The 21,419-nt window shown below is 47.0% G+C and overlaps 1 protein-coding gene across 1 annotated transcript in view; it reads left to right on the forward strand.

Annotated features, from left to right (window-relative positions):
• Mthl1 (adhesion G-protein coupled receptor methuselah-like 1) overlaps window positions 1-21,419 on the forward strand; it is a 117,524-nt gene that overhangs the window by 3,821 nt on the left and 92,284 nt on the right. The window contains exon 3 of the mRNA XM_076376552.1: window positions 3,276-3,511. Within this exon, the coding sequence (XP_076232667.1) occupies window positions 3,276-3,511 (236 nt within the window). The remainder of the gene's footprint in view (window positions 1-3,275; window positions 3,512-21,419) is intronic.

Here is a 21,419-nt window from a genome sequence, read left to right on the forward strand (position 1 = left end):
ACCTTCAGAAAAAGTCGGCTCCAGCACTTTCACTCCTCTCTCGAAGAATTTCTAGGTCACATCCGCGCGTCATCCGGCCTGTGATTCATAGCCCTCTCTTTTCTGTCGATCACCATTGGAAAAAATATATCGTGTATAGGATTCGACTGAGGGTGCTTTAAACCTCGACTCGTGTTTGTTTTGGAATAACAGAACGGGTGCCATTGTGCACGCGGCCGAGTCATTAGCATCTTGGACTCGGAGCAGGTGGGAAGGCGAGGTGTGAGAAGCTCGGAGTGAAATAGAAGAGGTTTTCTTCTTTTATTGGGATATTAGAAGCTTTGAATACTGGAATAGGTACTTTGGAGAGGAAATGAACTTCGTAGGAGAATTAAAGGATCAGGAATTTTGGAGCGAGAAATTGCTCATCTTTGAACTGCTGTTACTCTGCGAAAAAAAATCGCAGAGCACTCGCTAAGGTCTCGTTCGACAGGAGAGAGTTTCATCTTCATCTTCTGTCAAAAAGAAATCACGAAAAAAATTTATCTAGTTTCTGACAGTCGTTTGATGTTGGAGAATATTCGAGGAAACACCACCCTCTCTTTCTCGGCGAGTAAGGGAGTCAGGAAATTTTTTCGGACAAGTTCAATCCAGAGGTGTTAAAGTAGAGGCTTTGCCCTTTAGAATGAGACCAGGCTCACCTCCCTGCGATTTTTTTTCACAGAGTTACAGCAGCTCAAAAATGGGCTACTTTTTCGGGCTCTGAATCGCTGCGCGATTCCAAGGCTGGAGACTCACTTTTCATTCAGAGCTTGATATCTTGGCGAAAAAAAATCGCAGAGCACTCACCATGGTCTCATTTGACAGGGAAGGGTTCCGTCTTCAATACACTATCAAAAGAAATCCCGAAAAAAATTTATCTAGTTTCTGACAGTCGTCTGATTTTGAATAATATTCGGGGAAACACCGCCCTCTCTTCCTCAGCGGGTCAGGGAGTCAAGAAATTTTTTTGGACAAATTCAATTCAGAGCTGTTAAAGTACAGGCTTTGCCCTTGAGAAAGAGACTAGGCTCACCTCCCTGTGATTTTTTTTGACTGAGTTACAGCAGCTCAAAGATTGACTACTTTTTCGGGCTCTGGAAGAGAGCGTGATTCCGAGGCTGGAGGCTCACTTTTCATTCAGACCTCGATATCTCGGCGAGAAAAAATCGCAGAGCACTCGCCGTGGTCTCATTCGAAAGGGAAGGGTTCCAACTTCAATGTGCTACCAAAAAGGATAGCGAAAAAAATTTATCAAGTTCCTGAGAGTCGCCTGTATTTAGAAAACATTTAGGGGAGAACCACCTTCCCTTTCGCGGCGTGTCGTGAAGCGGAGAAATTTTTTCGGACAAGTTCAACTCAGGGATGTTAAAATAAAGGCTTTGCTTTCTACAATGAGACCAGGCTCACCTCCTTGCGATTTTTTTTAACGGAGTTACAGTAGCTTAAAAATTGACTACTTTTTCGGGCTCTGGATCACTGCGCGATTTTGGAGCCAGCGACTCACTTTTCCTTCAGACCGTGATAACTCTGCGAAAAAAAATCGTAGAGCACTCGCTAAGGTCTCGTTCGACAGATAAGGGTTCCGTCTTCAACTTCCCCTCATTAGAAGACACAAAAAAAATTTATTAAGCTCCTGACAATCGTCTGAATTTGGAAAATATTCTGGTAAAAATTAGCCTCTCTCTCTCGGCGTGTCGTGGAGCGAACAATTTTTTCTTAAAAAGTTCAATTCAGGGATATAAAAGTAGAGGCTTTACCCTTTAAAACGAGTCCTGGCTCAGCTCTCTGCGATTTTTTTTGACGGAATTACAGCAGCTCAAAGATCGACTTTTTTTTGCTCCAAAATTAGTGCTCTTTTAATTTCGAGAAAACAGATAAAGAAAAAAATTCGCAGAATATATTATCAGTATCAGTATCAGTTAAATACAAGATAATTTCGTAAACAGAATTTCTTCCTCAACCCAGAATGTCAGCTTCGGCATTATGGATTCCGTTTGTCAAGGCATTCAGTCTGGAGTCGAAATTCCAGAACGATGGTCGGTAATAGGGTCCAGTGGCAGAGGGTCCCGGAAATTACGCAGAAAACGTATCGCGCGGGTCGCAGGGCACGGGTTTCGCGTGTAATTTGCAAAGCGTCGCTCGAAACTCAATTAACGCGAGCGTTCACGCATGTCCTCGAGGAAAGCTTCGTCCAGCTTTCCCGAGCAACCATCGTCTGCCACCTGAAGCAGCCTCCCGCCGTTTTGTTTGCCATGGAAGATGCTGGCTGTCCGTTTACACAACAGCCCGATAACTGGAGTAAACCGATCGATGGACGGAAGAAAATAAATACCGCGTGGACAGCTTCACACGTTGTCCAGCTTTATTAGGAAACGAATTTTCTTTTTCTTTCGTTCCCTTGGTACACAGAAAACGTGTTTCGTTCTTCGCGAGTGGGTCGAAACCATCCCGAAATCGGAGAAACCGATTTCTCTCGGAAACTTTCACTCGTCCTCGTAGAGAACAGGTTATAGACTTGCGTCAAAATTCGAGGGGAGACGTGTGAATGTATTTCCTAGCATTTCTTTACGTCAAAAGGTTGTGTATGAGACACTGATGTAGATAGTAGGTTAACACCGATCGCTGATAGAGATATCGTCTCGTATTCATACAATAGTATGTTAAGACTACATGTACAATGACCTGCGATTTATAATTATTGGAATCCTGCCACTGCCCTTTAATAGTGAAACCAGTTATGCAACTGGTAATGCTAGATGGAGTTGCAGGCACTTGAGCTTAGACCTGGTTCTGTTTATCAGGACGCCAAAGAATCGATGATCCTTCGAGATGCAAAATTTTCTCATTAAACAGTACCTTATCATTATAATGTCTCTATAATCGTACAGTATCAATATCCCATACTTCCCCTCACTTAAATCCTCGAGTTGCAGAACAGTGCAAGTCCAAAATGAACTCCTTTTCAAATACTCAAACTATTACTCTTACATCTGTACCTCAGAACCAAAGTGCACCAAGTCACACAGAAAAGTAGAACACAATTAATCCTAATGCACTCTGGCTCTCGACTCCAGATATGTAAAATACACAAAACTGCACCTCAGACTCAAGACCAAACACCCACGTTAAAGTATGCAGTTTGCACTTGCCCTGTTCTCCACCTCCCCATCTCGTCGTTGAAAATCTCTGTACCAAAGCGCGTAAGACACCCAGCAGCAGGGGCGAGATTAACCTTGTCCATGGAATTGTTGCAGGCCAGTGATGCAGGCGGCCGACATCAGGTTCACCTTGTACCCGGCGGGCTTCATCATTAGCGTGGTGTTCCTGGCAGCGACGTTGGCCGCTGGTTTGTTGCTGCCAGCCTCTCATCACGTTCTGCACTGGCGCTGCCAGACTCATCACGTCGCCTGTCTGATGTTCGGCGATCTCCTGATGGCCATCATTCAGCTCGCTGGTGATTCCCTGGAAGGCGGAAGCTGCAAGGTGCTCGGTGAGTCATTGTGTTATATCGTTCTTTTCTCTCGCGAGCCACCCCTGCTCCCTCGACCGTGTCTCCCCCGTGGGAGTCTGCCCGTTTTTCAGGGAGATTAAATCAAACGACGAGATATACGAGGTTGTGTTGAACTCTCGCGAAACGCTCGATGACTCAGGCACGCGTAGACTTTACTAGCATTGAGATATTTTAGTGGTGAGAGGGAGGCTGAGGGTGGATTGCTTGAAACTTTGGGGGCTGTGAGAGAACGAAAAGAGAGGGAAAGAGGGTTTGGGAATTTTTGGAAATTGAGCTGGGTACATTGATCTACTTTTGGGAATATTAGTATGTAGCTTGAGATATTTGCTAATTACAATTTCCTTCGGCTGTTTAAGTCGTATGAAGTATAATTAGAATTAAATTCGAGCTTCCTTGAAATCAATATAACTCTTAAATTATAAGTTGGGAATACATTAGAATATAAAATTTGTAGTTACCATGTAGAAGTATCCTGCAATTCCATCCAAGAGCAATTTTATTATTGTCTCCCAAGCCATTAGTAATCCTCTCCGAAAGATAAATACAACGTGCCCAGCCCAACAGATTTCCCTCCCCCAGAAAGACACCCCTAAAAGCTGCTCGCAAACCCAGTGAAATCTCTGGCCCCGCGTTTTCAGAATCTACGATTTTCCTATCGATTGGCCGAGGCTCGGCAGAGTGGAAGACGCAATATCGCGCGGAATTAATCCCTCGGCGAGTCGAGTGAATAACTCGGCGCAGCCACGCGTTTCAGCCCCGAATTTTTGTTCTATCCGTGAACAATCGCGGCGATTATACGCGCCACGGCGAAGCTATGCGACTAAATATACCGATGGAATTCGAACTCGCTGGCCATGGTGGGGGTCGAAGCTTTATTTGCTGGCCCGCCCCCTCAAAACTCGGGGCTAATTATTCGGATAATCGTAGTAATCCCTCGCAGAGCGTCGCTCCTCGCCGCCCGTTCCGATCGCGAGAATCGATTACCGCGTACACCTGCGAGCCCACCGATTCTCATTTGCATCTCGCCCCCGAACCCGCCATTATCGCTTTGTACCGTCCTTTTTCGCGACCAGAGACCTCGGGATGCCCCCACCGCGGGAGCAATTATGTTGCATCCCGGGAAACCGGGCTATTTGCATGGAACGTATTTCTTTCCACTCGCCAGCAATCCCTTTGGAGCCTGCACAGGATATCCTAGAGCACGGCTACCCTGAACGAGGCGAATTCTCCGCGGGAATTTTCTGTTTGACGAGGCACGGCGATTGCGCTCTTCCCTGGCTTTATTTCGTCGACGAGATAGCGGCGGGTTTATAACTTCCGGCGAGGCAAGGTTCGAGGAGAGGCCTGGGTCGGGCACGAATGAACGTGGAGAAAGGAGAAAGTGGGACGCAACGCCGAGTGACCCACAATCGTACTCTCGAATTGCTCGTTTTTTCTTGCCCACTACCGCCGTTCGAGCACACGCGAAAAGTTTGCCCTCCTCGAGCTTATCAGCCGTCTGGAGCCTTTTATGAGGGAACTTCGTCGGATGGTTATGAGTAGATGATAGTTAGATGGAAGTGAGGGGGTTTCATGGGGGAGTGTATTAATGGAGAGTATTAGTGGAGATTGGATTAGATTAGGGGTTTATTTGAGACTTGAGTGATAGAACTATTATAGGAGGTTCGTGGTACATGTAGGAGTCTTGCGTCTTGTGGAGCATTTGGACTTAGTGAACGAATGCTCATTTGTCTTCTTCGACAATTGAATTTTGCTGAAGGTGTGAAAAGAAAAAGCGTTCGTTCACTTGATCTAAACGTGCCATGAGAAGCTGAGTGAGTAGCGAAGTTAGCCACAGGTCTTCAGGTAATTATTCACCCTCAGAATAAGAGTACAAGTTGAGCCAGCTGTCCAAGTAATATAAGATTTAGATAAGTCTCAAGTAAGAGGGGACACGAATCGAATCATTTCGCCCGCGTGGAGGAAGTATTAAAATTCATGAGCGTTTTTAATTCGATTAGCTCGGTCGTCTTTCGGTAACAGTCCTCCCTTAAAAAATTCAACTCGATTATGCCCGGTGAAATCCAGTTTCCTCGATGTTAACTTCCTCCACTGGCTGGCAGTCGGTTGCGCGACTGGAATAATTCGCGATCCCGGAAATTCACTTGGGCTTCTTAAATCGGTTGCCCCGTTAGCGTCGCAGTTCGGCAGCTCTATTTCCCGCGTATGCCAGAGAAATAAATGGACCTTTCCGTCGAGCCACGGTTACTCGAAACCAAAGCCACCGACTGTCGATCGTGTTTGACTTGGCCGAGAGTTGAAATTTATTCGCCTGTCCAAGTTCTGAGCCACTGAATTCCAACAAACGATTCCTCGTTTACTGCGCTCTGTTCTCGTTGCTACAATTTTTAGTAGTAGTATCACTGTGTGTCGTCGTTGTTCACTTGAATTCATTGATGGGATATGACACTTGCAATAAATCAGAGATACTTGGCAATGAATACGATTTTCAAATATTCAAATGTTCGAAATTTCAAATGTTCAAAATCTCAAATATTCAAAACTTCAGATATTCAAAATTTGATTCACTTTGTACTGCATAACATAGTACCTCATAACCTCCGTTCAGAATTTCAAAATGAATCACACAGAAATACGAAGAATCTACTTTACGTAACGCGAACCGCGCTCAGAGACGAGTCATCAAGGATGGGTCGCTCGTAAAAATCGATTTTTGCTCTGCAGTTGTAGACGCTTGTCCGGTTCCCTGCGGTTTCCTCGCGATTCTCCGCGTTCCCCAGGTCCAAGTGTCCGGTTACGAAGCTTAACGCGACAGAGTTTCGCGCTACCGCGGCAGAGGCATTCCGTCGCGACGCTAACGGTAACGCGACTCCTTTTTATCGCAGGGGAAACGCTGATCGCTGATTGTTCGCAGAAACCGCGGCCCTGGTATCGATGGCCTTGTCGCGACGAGCCATTGGATAACGGGTTAAACGTTTAACGCTGCAATTACAGAAGTTTTTCAGCGCCTACGACGACAACCTCTAGGCCATGTCGGTATGCGGACAAACCGATTACCTGCGCAGGTTATGGTGCCGTTTTTTTTGTTGACTTCGCCACGGAATTTACGAGCTCGTGGCGCAACGCGCATTAAGCGCGAACATGAGCGTTGCGTGCAGAGTTGCACTGTCTTCGCTACGTTGTGGAAGAGTCTGGTCGGATGGAGCGGTCGAGAGCCATCGTGTCGATCAGGCTTATCCCCAGGGATGTACAAGAGAGGTCAGGATCTTCTGAAAGCGATCTTGGAGATGTAGCTTCGATTGAAAATGATGAAATAGACTTTTTTGGGAAGACTATTCTTGGAAATGGAGCTGGTCTAAAGCTCTTGAGATCCTAATATCTGTAGATCGAATATTCTCTGTTGAAATATACCTACATGATGCCTAGAAAAAGTAGGTACTGTACAAATGTTCGTAGTAGATGTTCGTAAATGTTCAATTTTAATAATCTCGTCCCTGAAGAAATCCACTCAATCGATGTTTCTCACACAATTAGCTCCACGTATCTCAAGAACGTCACGCCCAAGTTCGCTCGAAGAATTTCCTGCTTCCATGCCTCCAATTACGCCAGAGAATGTCCTCCTTTCGTAACACTAGTCATCTCTTTCTCCGACTCGATTCACTTTTAATTACTTTCGACCTTGCGAGTGCCTGGCGCTACCTCACTCCGAATGACCTCACCGAGTCTCTTCTTCCGGCGGAGGCGCGACCTTCACGAATCGAACAATCTTCGTTACGTGTAGCTGCCTTTCTAATCCTCAATATCCCTGGAAAATAACTACGCCTCTGCACGCCTATAGTGCGTCAGCGTCTGTTCTCTTCCAGAAACTAGGAGTCTCCTGTTTCACCAGACGATTCGTTTCGGTCCCTCTGACCTTTCCCACAATGGCCCGTGGTTCCCTCGGAAAAGCCCCCTTGACCCCGAGATTATTTCGCCCGTGACTTTGGCTTTGACCGAGGCTCTGCGTCGAAGGCCCTTTTATGGGGCGAGCTCGTCGATGGAGCTCGCTCCGAGGGGAGATCCAGAGCACTGGTTTTTCCATTCCCGAGTCTCCATTAATTCCGTGCTCTTTACGGAAGGCTCGCTCGATAATTACGCGACACCATGTAATAACTTTCCAAGCCTGTTTCCTCGGTACAGACTCCCTGTCGCATTCGGGGATCTCTATGGTAAAAAAGATTGCTTACGAGCCCTGGCTCCAGGCCAGCTGTGCCCGTCGGTGGATCTTCATTTAGGAGAGAGTCTCAGCTTCCTTGGACGATGGTCCAGCGGGCCTTCGAAGACGCGTGGAGTTCTAGGAGTTTTTTCGGCAGCTCGTCTGTCGGCGTGACGCGGATTCATAATCTCTGCTCGTCGCGCGAGGAAAGAAAGCCACCCTCGTGACGTCGACGATATCCCTGGAATTAATGACTGTAAAAACGACCCTTGGGCCGGCGACGAGAAGTCACGAATTTTTGCCCGAGCCCGTGTTCGTCCTCTCGGCTCGCCCCCGAGCTTCGATTTTTCACAGGGGCTTTCTCGGTATTTATACATTCCAGATGACGACTTCTCGAGATGCGCCGAGCCTTTGTTTTCGTCGTTCTCGGAATTTTTATTACAGCCGCGTGTCTGTTCTCGTCGAAGTCGCCGAGTTTTTCTTATCAATCGAGATATAAGATGCCAGGGGACTGCTCTGGAATCTTTTGCTGTAGGGGGGATGCATTCGAGGCCCCTTAGGATCATTATTTAGATAAGTGCACTGTGGAGAGTATTATAGCTGAGTACCGATTCGTCGATTGACAAGGAACTCTTTTGTAGCTTTTTTCGGAGGTAATCTTAGGGAACTTAGTAGTGGGAATATTGATTCGGGGAAAGGGGTTTGGGTATATGAATTTGTTTAACAGGTGATAAACTGTTTTGATCATGGGAGAGTTATCTTGTATCGTGGTGATATGATAGAAATAAATTATTGAGTAGTACTGTGTTTCCATTATGAGAGTTCCCCTAATCGTATTTGCTTAATTAATAGATAAGATAACTAGTATGTGTTAAGCTGGTTGCCTCTAATTAATGTCGTCTTAAATTAGGCTAAAACAAAAACATAATAAGTAAGTAAAACAATATTCTCCATATCCAGAAACTTCAACAAACTGTAAACCGCAAAAATCAGAACACAAATCTCCTTGTTAAACATGAAGTATCGGCAACTCTAAACTCTGTGCCAAATTTTCCTCAAGAAACTTGGTAAACACGAATCCAGTTCCTTCCAGCAGTAGTGGAACACAATTTTATCAAAGGAGATACTGCAAAGCCTCTTGAATTTCAAAGATCTCACCGCGATCCGCTGGAAAGGAGAGTTACCTATCCATCTGGTCGATGAAAATTGCATTGTTCGCGGTAAGTCGAGGAGCTCGGCTTTCCCGATCGCTTGGGAAACTTTCCTGGAGCTTTGAAACCTTTCTTCGCGACAGTTGAAAAGCCTCGGCCTTTCGATTCGTCGGTTTAATACAGTTTTTTACGACTCTGCGGGAATTGTCACGGTTTCGCGGTTTTATTGTCTTCCTAGCGGGCAGAGTGCACGCTCTGGTGGCTGCTGTCGCGCTAAACCGTTACTGCGGACACCACTAATCTGTAGAAAGTAGGAAATGGAGAACATACGGGGATTTGGGCGACGAGAGATTATCCACTGCCATGGAAAGTGCGAGCATTTCGTAATAATTCATATTTGATAATAATTTTGATGTTTTTAACCTCTTGAAGATTAGAGACGATTCATTCTGCTGTGACAGTAGATGGAAAAAGATTTCCCAAAAATTTCAACTGTAATTTTAAGTAAAATGGCAAAGGGTAAAACCCAGGAGCGCGAAATATTTCACGCAAAGTAATAAGTAGAATATACAGTGGCTTCAGAAAGTTTCCATATGTCACACTTGACCTCCCGCCATGCAGATTATTTTTTATTATTTTTTCCCCCCATTAGTGCCCTACGTAGGTACTCTGTACTTACATTTTATATAAAATACTGTAACCCACTAATATTATTCTTGCTCACAATTTTTCATCGTTCATCTCGCGAAATTCTCAGCAGCTTTTGTTACCACAAGACTAAACCCATAAGCCAGTAAACGAAATTTCTCTCCTCGTAAAAAGGAAGAAAAATGAAAATAGAAATTCCTCGGCGACTTTCTCTAAACATTTGCCTGAAAATCCAGCACACAGAGAATAGACAATGTCTTCTCTCGTCTTTTCACGAATTCCACTTACCCCATTACCGATTCGCTGTAGTCAGAGGCTCACAGCGGAGAAAGCTCGATCATCGCGAAAGCGGCATCGCGTACAGTCTCCCGCGGCTCGTAAAACCCGGATGCGTCTATGAACGAGCGGCAGGGATTTTCGCGAAAGTCCTGCGCGACTGTTTCGAGCGAGCCGACGTGATGGAAGTTTTCGCGCGGCGCGAACACGGCGCAGTTTCGCCCGACGGCGCGGCAAATCGCGACGCGCCATTTTTATGTTGCCCGCGCGCGGGCAGCGGTGATTAAAGAGCGCCACGACGCTCGGAAGAACATGCCTGCGAGCAAAAAAGGCGCGAATCGTATGTCACGCGTGGGCGGGGGCCGCTGCAATTGGAACCACATGGGCGCATTAGCATTTGTACTGTCGTGAGCTGCTTTTTTTCTGCTTGCGGTGTGCCCGACAATGTAATGGAATAAAAATCCTGCTGGTTTTGGGAATTAAGGGTATGACGTAATTTTAACGAGTTTTTTTAGAGGAGACTAGGAAAAAATTGTTGTTTAATCGTTACTGAAATCTGCTCTTTTATACGTGAGTGTGCTGGTAATTAGGGAAATGGTCTAAGTAAAAAATCTAAAGAATTTCAATAAATTAGAATTCATGTTTTGCATATAAATCAGAGCAACACTGATTAAGTAATTAATCCAATTTTGTTTAGATTTTTTACGAGTACCTATACTGAAAGTATACACGATAGATGTTCACTTTTTAGTTAAACTTCAAGTTTCACTGTTCAGAGCAAGCTACTTCCAAGGCTCTCAATTCTTCCAGTATGGTTCATAAAGTAGAGTATTAGGTACAGCCATTCCAGATTTGTCGCGAGCGTTTCCATCGGGGGTGGGAAGAAATTAAAAAGTTCCCGCGGAAATTTTGAGCGAGTGTAGGAACAATCGGATCGGTGGTCCGAATGAAGAACGGGACGGAAGAAGTTCGCCACCGATAGACCGAGAATAACAGATCGTAAAACTTTGCCTAGACACGTTCGAGCGAGATACGAGGGCGAACGCGTACGCTAGCTCGCCAGTTTCATAAATTCCTGCCATTGTTCGGTCCGACCGCAGCGCTCTATCGACCGAGAATCTCGATTCGGAAGAATCTACCCGTTTCCCGAGCCCCGACTCGCGGAAATAGGGCTCGAATATTTCCCGATGGGCGTTTTATCTAAGGAAACGCGAACGATTGTCTGGCGGGGATAGTCGCGCGGGTTCCCTAGGACTGCAAACGTCGGCGGCTGGGAGGCCGATTGGGAAATAATTGACCAATTTAAGGTTACGTGACTAGAACGTGTCTCGTCACGAGGAACCAGGGGCAAAGGGGAGGGAAACGAAGCGGGGAAAAGATGAGGGAGAGTGGTCTGGTGGTCCCATGGCGCCACAGACACTCTCTCTCTTCGCCCAATCTCCCTTCTTCTCTTCCCCTTTTTTTCTGCTCCCTGATTCGGCTCTGCCTCGACGATCCTTGTCGACAACAAGATTACGTTTCTGTCGCACTGTAAATATGATCGATGCGTTTCGCTTGGTCCCGGAAAGGGGTGAGAACTGGAGACATTTGAATCGTGCCCCTCTACTCGTGTAAGATTGGATTGAATGTCGTTATTTGAGGGATCCAAGGTGCTTCCAAATGCTGCTAGAAATCTGGATTATTATTTTGCACGAAGCAATTAGAAAGTGGGCCATCTCGATCGAGTCACAGAATTGAAATTCTTAACTGTGGAGGAGGCTCCCTTTCTGATCCTTTGTTAAAGTGTAAAAATAGCTAACTTGTACAGTTCCAGTTTTGAATATTTGAAGATTTGAAAATTAGAAAATTAGAAAATTTGAATATTTGTAAATTTAACTATTTAAAAGTTTGAATATTTGAAAATTTGAATATTTAAAATTTTGAAATCTTGAAAACAGTTTGAAAAATTCCAAACGCATTCAGTTCGACTATTTCAAGCGCGTTTCAGTTCTTTCTGGGAAATTCGTCTGTCCCCTCGATCAAAGATCGCCAAACCGATTGAATTAATGTAACACATGTACCTCGAACAATAGCAGAACGTTTCCCAGATGGATCGTTGCCCGTGTTCGCCCCGGCACGCTGTAAATATGATAGATGAAGCCCGTTCATTTGCTCGTAAGAACTGAAAAATATGTTAGGCCAGGACGCGCAAGACCAATCCCGATGTGAAAAATTGGCCGGTTCCATCGGCATGGAAATTTCATCTGTGACGGGGAGCCGGACCATAAATCTGGGTAAACAGCGTGCAGAGACGAAGGAACTTTTTTCCCTGCGACAAGAGAGGCGGTGGAACGAGCGAGCGAATGCACCGAGCGAAGCTTCGAACCGTCCACGTCGACGGAACAAAATACGCGCTCCTCCTCTCAGCTCTCCTTGCATTCGTTCGCGTCGCTCGGAACTTCGAGCTTTGTTCCTCGGGACATAAAAGCGAGGCTGGGTGGGGAGCCCCTGTAGCGTGCGAAATCCGCGATAAATAAACCGCCCTTCTGTGCGAGCGATACTGCCAGCACACGCCTAGGACAATTTACTTTTCGCCTCTGGATGTCTGTACAAAACGCTTGAATATTCTCTTATGATTTTTTCATTCCCCGTAAATTGACCTTCACGCACGTGATCTGTAATTTACGAAGCTTGAGGGCTTACCGCAACAAACGTGTAATCAAGTTACGTGGATGAGGGTAATTAGAGTAGGCAAAATATTTTCTCTACAAATGCCCTATCCCCCCTAGTGCAAGATAAATAACTGTGTTTTCTCTCCTCAATGACTATTTAGACTTCGCCCTTTCGAGAGGCTGCTTTAGAGGGTGGCAACGTTCAAAATAACTGATCCTTCCTGCTATAACTATTCGCAAACACTGAAAAAATAAATATGAACGCTCATCTTCGAAATCAAAGGCCCCTGGAAGACCTCAGGGTAGGTTATTCCTCGTCTTCACCATCCCCAGAAAATCCCAGTTTGAAAAGTCGTGCCTGCCCTCGAAACAGCCCTCCTAATGTCGTTACTTCATCACGAGGGGACCTCTCTTTCAAGTTTCTCGAATTCTCGCGCCCATCTGGCTCTCAGGGGTGGCCCACCCCCGACGATAAACGCACTCGTGCTCTCGATGATTTACGGCGCCGCGTCAACGGGAGCATCGGTGCTTCTTCGCGGTACGTTAGCGCGGAATAAAAATAAATAACAGCGTGATTCCGCGGAAAGCCGAGGCAATCAGTTTCCTCGGGCTTTTCCCGCCCCCGAGGGCGGCTGGAAATGTAAGCACTGGCGGTTAGAGGAAGAGCAGAGACGCAACCCCCGACCCTTGTACCAGGAGAAACGATGTCTGTCTGTTGCAACAGCGTCTAACCTCGTTACAGAATGAAAGGAAGCCTCGGGCCTCCGCGCGAGCTTGGAAAACCGCGAGGTCGTACACATGATCGCGTTTTTCTCTCTCCAGTCGACGGCCACCGTCATATTCACCCCCAATGGTTCCAGAGGGATGAAACTCTCCGAGAAAATGCAGTTACACGCCCTGTTCCACACGGTTTGCCCCTAGACGCGTCCCACTGCGACACGCGTGGCTGCTCGATGACAATTATTTTATTTGCCCTCGGCCAGAAAAAAGGGAAATAGGAATTCGAAGCATGCGCCATGACGTGAAATAATTTTGTGACTGGTCCAAACTGGGGAAGCTAGTGTTTTAAAATTTCCTACTTCTTTTTATGATTGCCCGTGGGGATATTGACGACTGCAGTTGAATCTGCAGACACGATGGTTCTCTCGTGCATTCGGTGCAACGAGAAAGAACAATCGTCGGGCGACAAAAAGGCCGAGCGCAAATTGAAAGCAAAAGGGCAAGGAGACGGTGAAGGAGAATGGATGTCGTCCCGATTGGCCAGTGTCTGACTCTCGGCGTCGCGACGCCCAGCTTCGATTCGTTGTTTTACCGCCGTCTTTGGGTAACTCGGCGAGACGCTGCTTCCGGAAAATGGACGCATTCCAAGCAGCCAAACGGCAGCTTCGCGCATACACGCCGCGCCAATCTAACATATTCGTAAGCTGGAAAGCCAGCAAAAGACGCTCGAGATCTCTTGGTTTTCCGCTCGGATTCGTCGGGCTTTACCGCTCCAAGGAGCCGAAAAGACAAGAAAGCAATCCGCCATAAAATTGCTTCGCGGCTGGTGGGCGTCTCGCCCTTTCGATTCTTTTCAGTTTCTTCCTTTAGAGCCCAATTTGTCCTGTGTACTATTTAAGTACCTGCTCTCCAATGAGTCTCGTATCACCACTCATATATTGTACGTATCCCCCAAGGACCTCCACCCATCTCGTTTCAGTTCTCTCAGTTTAAGGTTGATTCGCAAAGAACGATAAACGTCCTCCTGCTAAAGGAAGTAGAGTAAAAGTAACCACAGATCTCGGGGATCACAGGATCCAGGGAAGCAGCAGCGTCAGTTCTCCTTTGTCCTCGTTCTTCCATTTTCCCCTGACTGGGCCTACATTCATCCACTCGTTGCTCCCGGCGCATCTTCTTTGTCTGCCCTCTGCCACCCCAAATCCCGAATCTCTGTGTTTTTTGACGGACGTAAAAGCCCGACGAATAGCGGAAAGCCGGATGCGACTCGTTCCGCGCCGAGATTTCCGCGTGTCTTGTCAATTTTTTAACATCCTTTTCAGCGAGTCCGTCGTTCCTTCGTGCTCCCACGATTTTCTATCTGCGTGGCGTTATAGGATCGATGGATGTGGGTAGAAATTCATAAGAAATCTATTTTCTGGCGGATTATTCCTTGGAGAATATTTAAGAGGTCATTGCATCTGGCAGTGGTGATTTTTAATATCTTTTATGGTTCTTTCTCTATTCACGACATAATTGGCTGACGACAGTAGCGATGATTATGGGATTACAGCCAACAGCAGCGCGCGCATCTCTGGAGTCACGATAATAATGATAGTAGTAATAAATTGTCGTTGGCCGCGACAGCGTCGACCATATTCATGATTATGACTATAATAAATTGGTGGACAACCGCTCGGAGGACCGATCGCTTATTATTATTAGAGCGAATATAGTGTCAGGTTCGCCACCGATTATACTATAGGGTCCACAGTGCCACCCTTAAGTGAATTAACGCGTCACAGGGCGATAGTCTGCCAGCTATTATCATACACTCGCGATGACTTTACGATCCACAATTTTTGTGATCACCTGATTCCTTGCCGACAGTAATTATAGATTTCTCAAGGTGGTACCTTGTATTATAATATAGGAATTGTATGCAATCATTGAAAATACTTGGTTCTTCCAGAGGGGAACATATTTCGAAAAAATATACGTAAATGGAGCTAAATTTCGCAATGCATCCGCGATCATGAAAAAATTTGTCGTCGAATTTTGCCAGAGGCAATAAAGCCGCGTTACTATTATTAAAATAAGTAGAAGCTTGCAGCTTGTAGTTGCGTAACGCTATTTTCACTAGCCCAGAAATATTAAATTCTCGCGGGCACGACCACGCGCAATAATTCACGCCGCCGCGTCGCCAGATCCTTTTCCCCGTTTTTTTCCGACCGCCCCTTTTTTGGCAACGTTTTTAAGGTTCCATACGCGGCTAATAGGAAAAGATTGTGTCTCGCTAGGGTGGCCGTGCTCCGCGACCCACAGCTCGTAGTTCTCGCGCTCGATTTATCATCGTGACGTGTGCTGGCTGCGCCTCTCCCCATTGGGGTGGCTCTCTCTATCCTCTTATCCATCCCCTTGCTCCTGCTGCTCGTCCACCAGCCTCTCATCCCGTGAAATTAAGGCGAATCGCGGAGTTTCGTATTTCACTGTTCGCCCTCTCTCTCCTGCTCGTGCGCGATTAAGTTTCCTCGATACCCGATAAATCCTTCGACAGCGGACTTGTCCGATGGAGCAACCGCGCTCGAAGGGCTGCGATTCGAACCTCGACTTTACCCCCGACTTACGACCCGTGTAACTTTATCTGAATGGAAATATCGAAATACCAATGTGCCTGAAATTACAAAAATTCACTGTGGAAGCTGCGCGAAATTCGAGTCAGATGAAATCTAGATTATTCTGATTAAATCCTACTTTAGTAATCCTACGTAGTATTACTACGTAGGTACATACTACATGAAAACTGTGAGAATTAAGAGAATCTACTTACAATTTATTTAAAATTCTGTGGCCCCTCTGGAGCTCCCATAATTCAGAATAGGATTAATTAGAAATTTCCTCGTTCCTACTGTTTACTATAAAGTCTTCGAATTTGATCTCTATAGCCTCCTCAAAATGTAAGGGTCAACTCCTGACCCATAGTGTACTCCCTATCCGGTTTATCCATGCGAATCGAGTGGTTCGGAGACCAGTATCGCCCCTGTCTCTCAGCGAAAATAACTGATCGTGATCGAGCGAAAGAAGGGACAAGATCGCCCTCTTCCCTTACCCCTCAATTATCGAGGGTAACCGAGTGGCACGATGAAATTCGAATTGGTCGGAACTCGGCGTGTTTCGCGGTCGAGTACCGCTCCACGGCGGCCCGCTCCCCTCGAGTGGGCGGGAAATTCGAAATAAAAGGAAGGCGAAGGTATCCGCGGTCAGACTGCGGCTGGACCTTTGGAAATTTATTCGCCGCAGCCAGGAGAGAAGTTAACGGCGAGAACCGGTCGCGGATGGCTAGTGGGCATTAGCCTACGCCAAGTAACGTCCATCGTGATCCGACTGTGTTCAGGTTTAATACATATTCAGTTCAGGATGAGACCTGGCGTTCACGCGATTTTCAATCTCATGCTCAGGGAGCGTTCTTGCTTTCTGCGATTCTATTTCGCCCTCTGAGTTTCGTGGAGCTGATTCAGATTGTACTTATACTTGGGGGGTTGAAGATCTGATAATTTGGAAGTCCTTGAATCTTGCAATTTGATCTTCTCATGTACCAGATGATTTTCATTGAGTGGCTAGAAGTTAAGTAAAAATATTCTATAGTCAGATACTCGTAATAGGAACGACAAAGTGTTAAGACCCCTTCAAACAAATTCTCTCTGTGTATACACAGTCCCCACATCCTCTCCATCAGCCCCTGTCATTACAACCTCTCTTTCCGCGAACTTAAAGCGTGTAAAAGCAAGCATGGTCCCTTTCATCCCCTGATTTCATTGTAGCGACGACAAAGAGCGGAAAAGAGGCGGCGAAAGTTTCCCGTCCGGCCGAAAAATCCTTCTGGCGCCTCTCTCCTAGACGCAGTTGCCTCGTAAAAAGGCGCTTTATTCGACGCGTGGAAGTCGCGAGCGAGTAGCCGAGCAGAGTGTTCGCTAGTGAAAAGCGCGTCGAGATTTTTCTTGGCATGGAATCCTGCTCGCGCTCACTCTTTCTTTTTGCCCGTCACTCGGCTAACTCCGAGTTTTCCTCCTTCCTTCCTCGCTGCGTCTTCGCCCATGAATTCACCTCCCCCTATCCACCCCTTCTTCTTAGCCATTTCTCCTGGCTTTATTTACGTGTTTTCGGCCGAGTACAAGTGTCCCCCTCGCCGCGGAACTTCGCCGACAGTTTGCTGCGAGAATCATTGCTCCTCGCGAGCGGAACCCAGCGCGGAGAGTAATGGAATCGCGCTGGATTTTCCTGCCCCCCTGGGGGAGTCGAAACCCTGGCGGAGGCTCAGCGTGGATTCTTCCATTTGGTGATCCCAGTTGCGCGGAATACGCTTGCTGAATCCACCGAGGCTAAGCTACTTTTCATTCCTCGGCCACTTAGCTCTCGCTCTGAAACTCAGCACGTGATCCTAACAAGTGTCTACTTTACTCAGGAAGGAAATATCGCTATTTATCTGCTCGTGGATATTTAATGTTGCCGAGTGTTTCGAAGGAGACTCAATATCCGAGAGGGAAGGATCGAACACGGGGTCAGTGAAGCGGGGTAATTAAAATTGATGCCAGATTCGGGGAAGGGTCCTAGTGAAATATGGGCAACGATGGGAGGCTCGAAATTTGAAGTCGGGACACGGGGCCAAAGGTGGAAATCGCGGCCGTCCTGGGCGAGGAAATTGAAAGCCATAAAACATAATGGTGAGCGACACTCGGAGGGATTTACGGGCATCGCCGTTTCCCATGACCACCTCATTATTTCTCGGCCGTGTCATTTCGCATTCGCGGGGCTAGCTACGTGCCTGGCATGCCTCGGACGTCAACGACGACACACGATCGTCCTCACTGGGCAGGACTCGCGCCAGGTGTTCCTACGAAGCCATGACTTCTACCTAGTACCATATGGTCGTGCCTCAGGGCTGTATCTTCCACATAGGGAGACCCTTTTCTTGGAACTGCCAATGGATATCTGTGGCTGTGCAGGCCCTTGTGAAGCAGTGGTGGTCTTTGCTTCTGAACCTTTTTCAAATTTACTGAGTCTGTATTGATTCAGGGAGCGTGGGTGATGAAGGAATCCTTGGCTTCAGGATCTGATAGTATAGGAGTAATCGAGGACACATTTGGGAGCAAGTGCATTAAATCATCGAAACTTCGCTACTTCTAGACTGTCAAATCTTTAAGTCTCCTTTCTCAGACACCACAGAAGGAAGCCCCAATTTCGAACCCAAATCCTCAGTTGTGTCCTCTATCGATCAGTCGTCCAGACACATCTCTTCCAGAAGGAACAGTCCTCAAGAAACGCGCCCTGACGCGTATTTACGTCGCCTTCGTCCTAATGGTCCCTTCGAGCGAAGAAGAGCGTCCACTTTCGGGAAAACCCAGGCTTTTCACAGAGGCCGCGACAAAGGATCCCAGGAAGCAGAGAGGAAAATAAAAGCGCGAGTGTGAGAGCTTCTGCACGGCAGGTTAATCGCCGTGGCGAAAGTACAAGGCTGTGTGTATGTTCCTCGATGCATTTTATCGCCGATGGAACCCACCTCCAGCAGACGCCGTATGTGTTCGCCTCCACTCGCCACTTACGAGCTGACCGACATACAAAGAAGCCGCCAGTGGTTCTCAGGCATCGTTGAAACGCCATTGGAATGTCCTGGCAGTGGTCAGGCACAGAGAGGAGCTGCGTGACTGAAAGTCCGTCACGCTAATGTTGTCGTTGTCACGTTGCCTTACCGCCTGCTTAATGCCTCTCGCTTTGGAGTTGAAGCCATTGTGCGTCTACTGGAGGCACGAACACACAGAGGCTCTCGAAGGTGCGCCACGACTCCGAATGCCCTTTCGAGGTTTTAATTGCAGGGCTTATCGAGTCACGCACGCGTTTTGTTTCCACGGCGTAGATCGAGAGAGATGCCTTTTCGACAAGGTCGAGAGCACTTGGCACATACAGCGAGACTTTTTAGCTGTTCGATAAACGAAGCCAACCCTCGATCGCGGTTAGCCGATAAATTGACGGTTCTGGAGCACTTTCGAGCCGCCTGTTCCGCGAATCGGTCTATAAAACGAACGAAATTGCGTTTGCGCGCTATTTTCGCCAGCTGATAATGCTGGCACGCGGTTTCGCCGAGCGAAAAGGGATGGCAGGATTCAGAGGTCCGTGGGTCACGTTTTGTAATGATTGCGCAAGTTTTTAGGGAGCATCTGTTTAGAGTGCATCGCGTAAAATAATAATGGTGTGGAAAATGTGAGGCTTTGTTGAAACAGAGCAGTAGAGAGGGGTCAGGCCGAAGGTTTAAAAGTGTGATTGAAAATGTATGGAATTCTCTTACACCAGAGGCAAGGTTGGGTCCAATTTTTTAATAAATTCTGCCTAGCTATAAAATCATTGGTCTTCCTCGAATTCCTGCGCGTAATTCCGCGACGGAGCAGGGTCGACGAGTGCCAGGATTGCGCGAATTCCTTGCGTAACTGGGTTCGATCGAACCGTAAGGAGATATTTTAATAATCCTGCTCCAATTAAACGTCTTGGCGACGGATCACTTCCTGGTAGATGCCTCGTTGAACTCTCAGATTCTGTATCGGCTAACAGCTTGCGAGAGTGAAATTCTTAGACCAACTACATGGGTGACTGGCTCTAGTAAGTAGATATTCAAAAAAGCAGGGAAACTTTGAACTTCAAAAAATTAGGAAAAGTAGAAAATCTAAATATTTGAATAGGGATGATAAAATATTTGAAAATTTGAATATTTGAATATTTAAAATTTTGAATATTTAAAAATTTGAATATTTGAAAATTTGAATATTTAAAAATTTGAATATTTGAATATTAAGATTTTTTGCCTGCGCAATTACACCTGACGCTATATTCATTTCACGAAGTCCCATTCGTCCAGCTATCAGAACGAAAACGTAAACATAGCGTGCCTGACGTAGTCGTAGTCAGACGATAGTCCGAAGGTTAGCAAAGCCAGCGAGGAGGAAGGTAATTGCGGTTCGCCAGCCGTTATTCAGCGACTGCAGCCCGATCTCGCGTTACCAGCACGCTCTCCGAACTAATAGCGCGAACTGGAACGCGCGAGCACGAGCGAGCGAGCGCAGGGGCGAGCAGGCAAGAGGGAACTCCGGTTCTCGATAAGTAGAGCATGAAGCATAAGTAAGCAAGCGGCCCGCGCGGAGAAAATGAAACGCTACGTCGCAACGGGCCCGTGAGCACGCGAAAACAGGATCGCAGAACTCTGTGTTTACCCTCGCGGCGACTTCCGCCGGAAACTCCGACTGCACAGTCGCCTCATTGTCCCTCTGAGCACTGGCTGCATGAACGACGCCTTGATCGACCGAGTCCTTGGACCCTGCGTCTCTATCGGCGATCGATTCGACGAGGATCTTGGCGAGGAATTTATGGCCCCATTGTTCCCTGTGAAAGTGGACCAGCTGGTGGAAAGCGAGCCTTAGAGCGGAAGGATGCTTCGAGGAACGAGCTCCATTGCTGTTTGCTGCACTCTAGAGACGTTGCAATTCGATACAACTGGTAGAAAATTCGAAAAAGATATTTATATCGAGCTTTAAGCGCAGGTTTACTTGAATGCTCATGCACTTAATTACAGATGCATTTGAATGCACGTGCAGCTCAACATATTTTCGACTGTACTGCACAGAAAATAACGAATTTTGAATACGTACTCGCAAAGGCAGAACCGCGATTCTTTTCACCCGCGCGACAGGTCATCACTTGCTAACAGGGTCGTGACACCCTCTCCTACGTGTAATAAATCAGAGAGAATGGGCGATACTCGGTCAACACCGACCGATTACGTCACGGTTGCATCGGGCCGTGCATCGTGCCCGTCCGTGCCAGTTATCAGTCATTAAAGCTGAAATTGGAGCGCGAACACGTCGAATTCCAGCGCGGGGGACGAGCGAACCCATTCGCGCCGTGGATTAAAAGCCCCGCGGAATCGATAATGCACGCGGCGGGCGTCCTTTGACGCGATTTAACGTCGGCCTGTATACCTTTTTATACGGGCAGTGCATGAATAAAAAAGGGGCCCGGATGGTTACACGACCGAGCGCGGGATTAAAGCCAGGCAAAAAATCAAATGGCCGCCGTGCATATTCTCGCTTTGACATCGGCTCCAGGCCGACTCGTTCTAGTCCACTAACCCCGCGGTTTGTCGGATTAATCCGGCGCATTGAGTATCAGGTATCGAGACGCAGCTCTCCGAGGCTTTTTAGACCGACCTCTGCAAGGAGATACCTACT

Source organism: Calliopsis andreniformis, chromosome 4 (genome assembly GCF_051401765.1).
Source record: "Calliopsis andreniformis isolate RMS-2024a chromosome 4, iyCalAndr_principal, whole genome shotgun sequence".
Taxonomy (NCBI): domain Eukaryota; kingdom Metazoa; phylum Arthropoda; class Insecta; order Hymenoptera; family Andrenidae; genus Calliopsis; species Calliopsis andreniformis.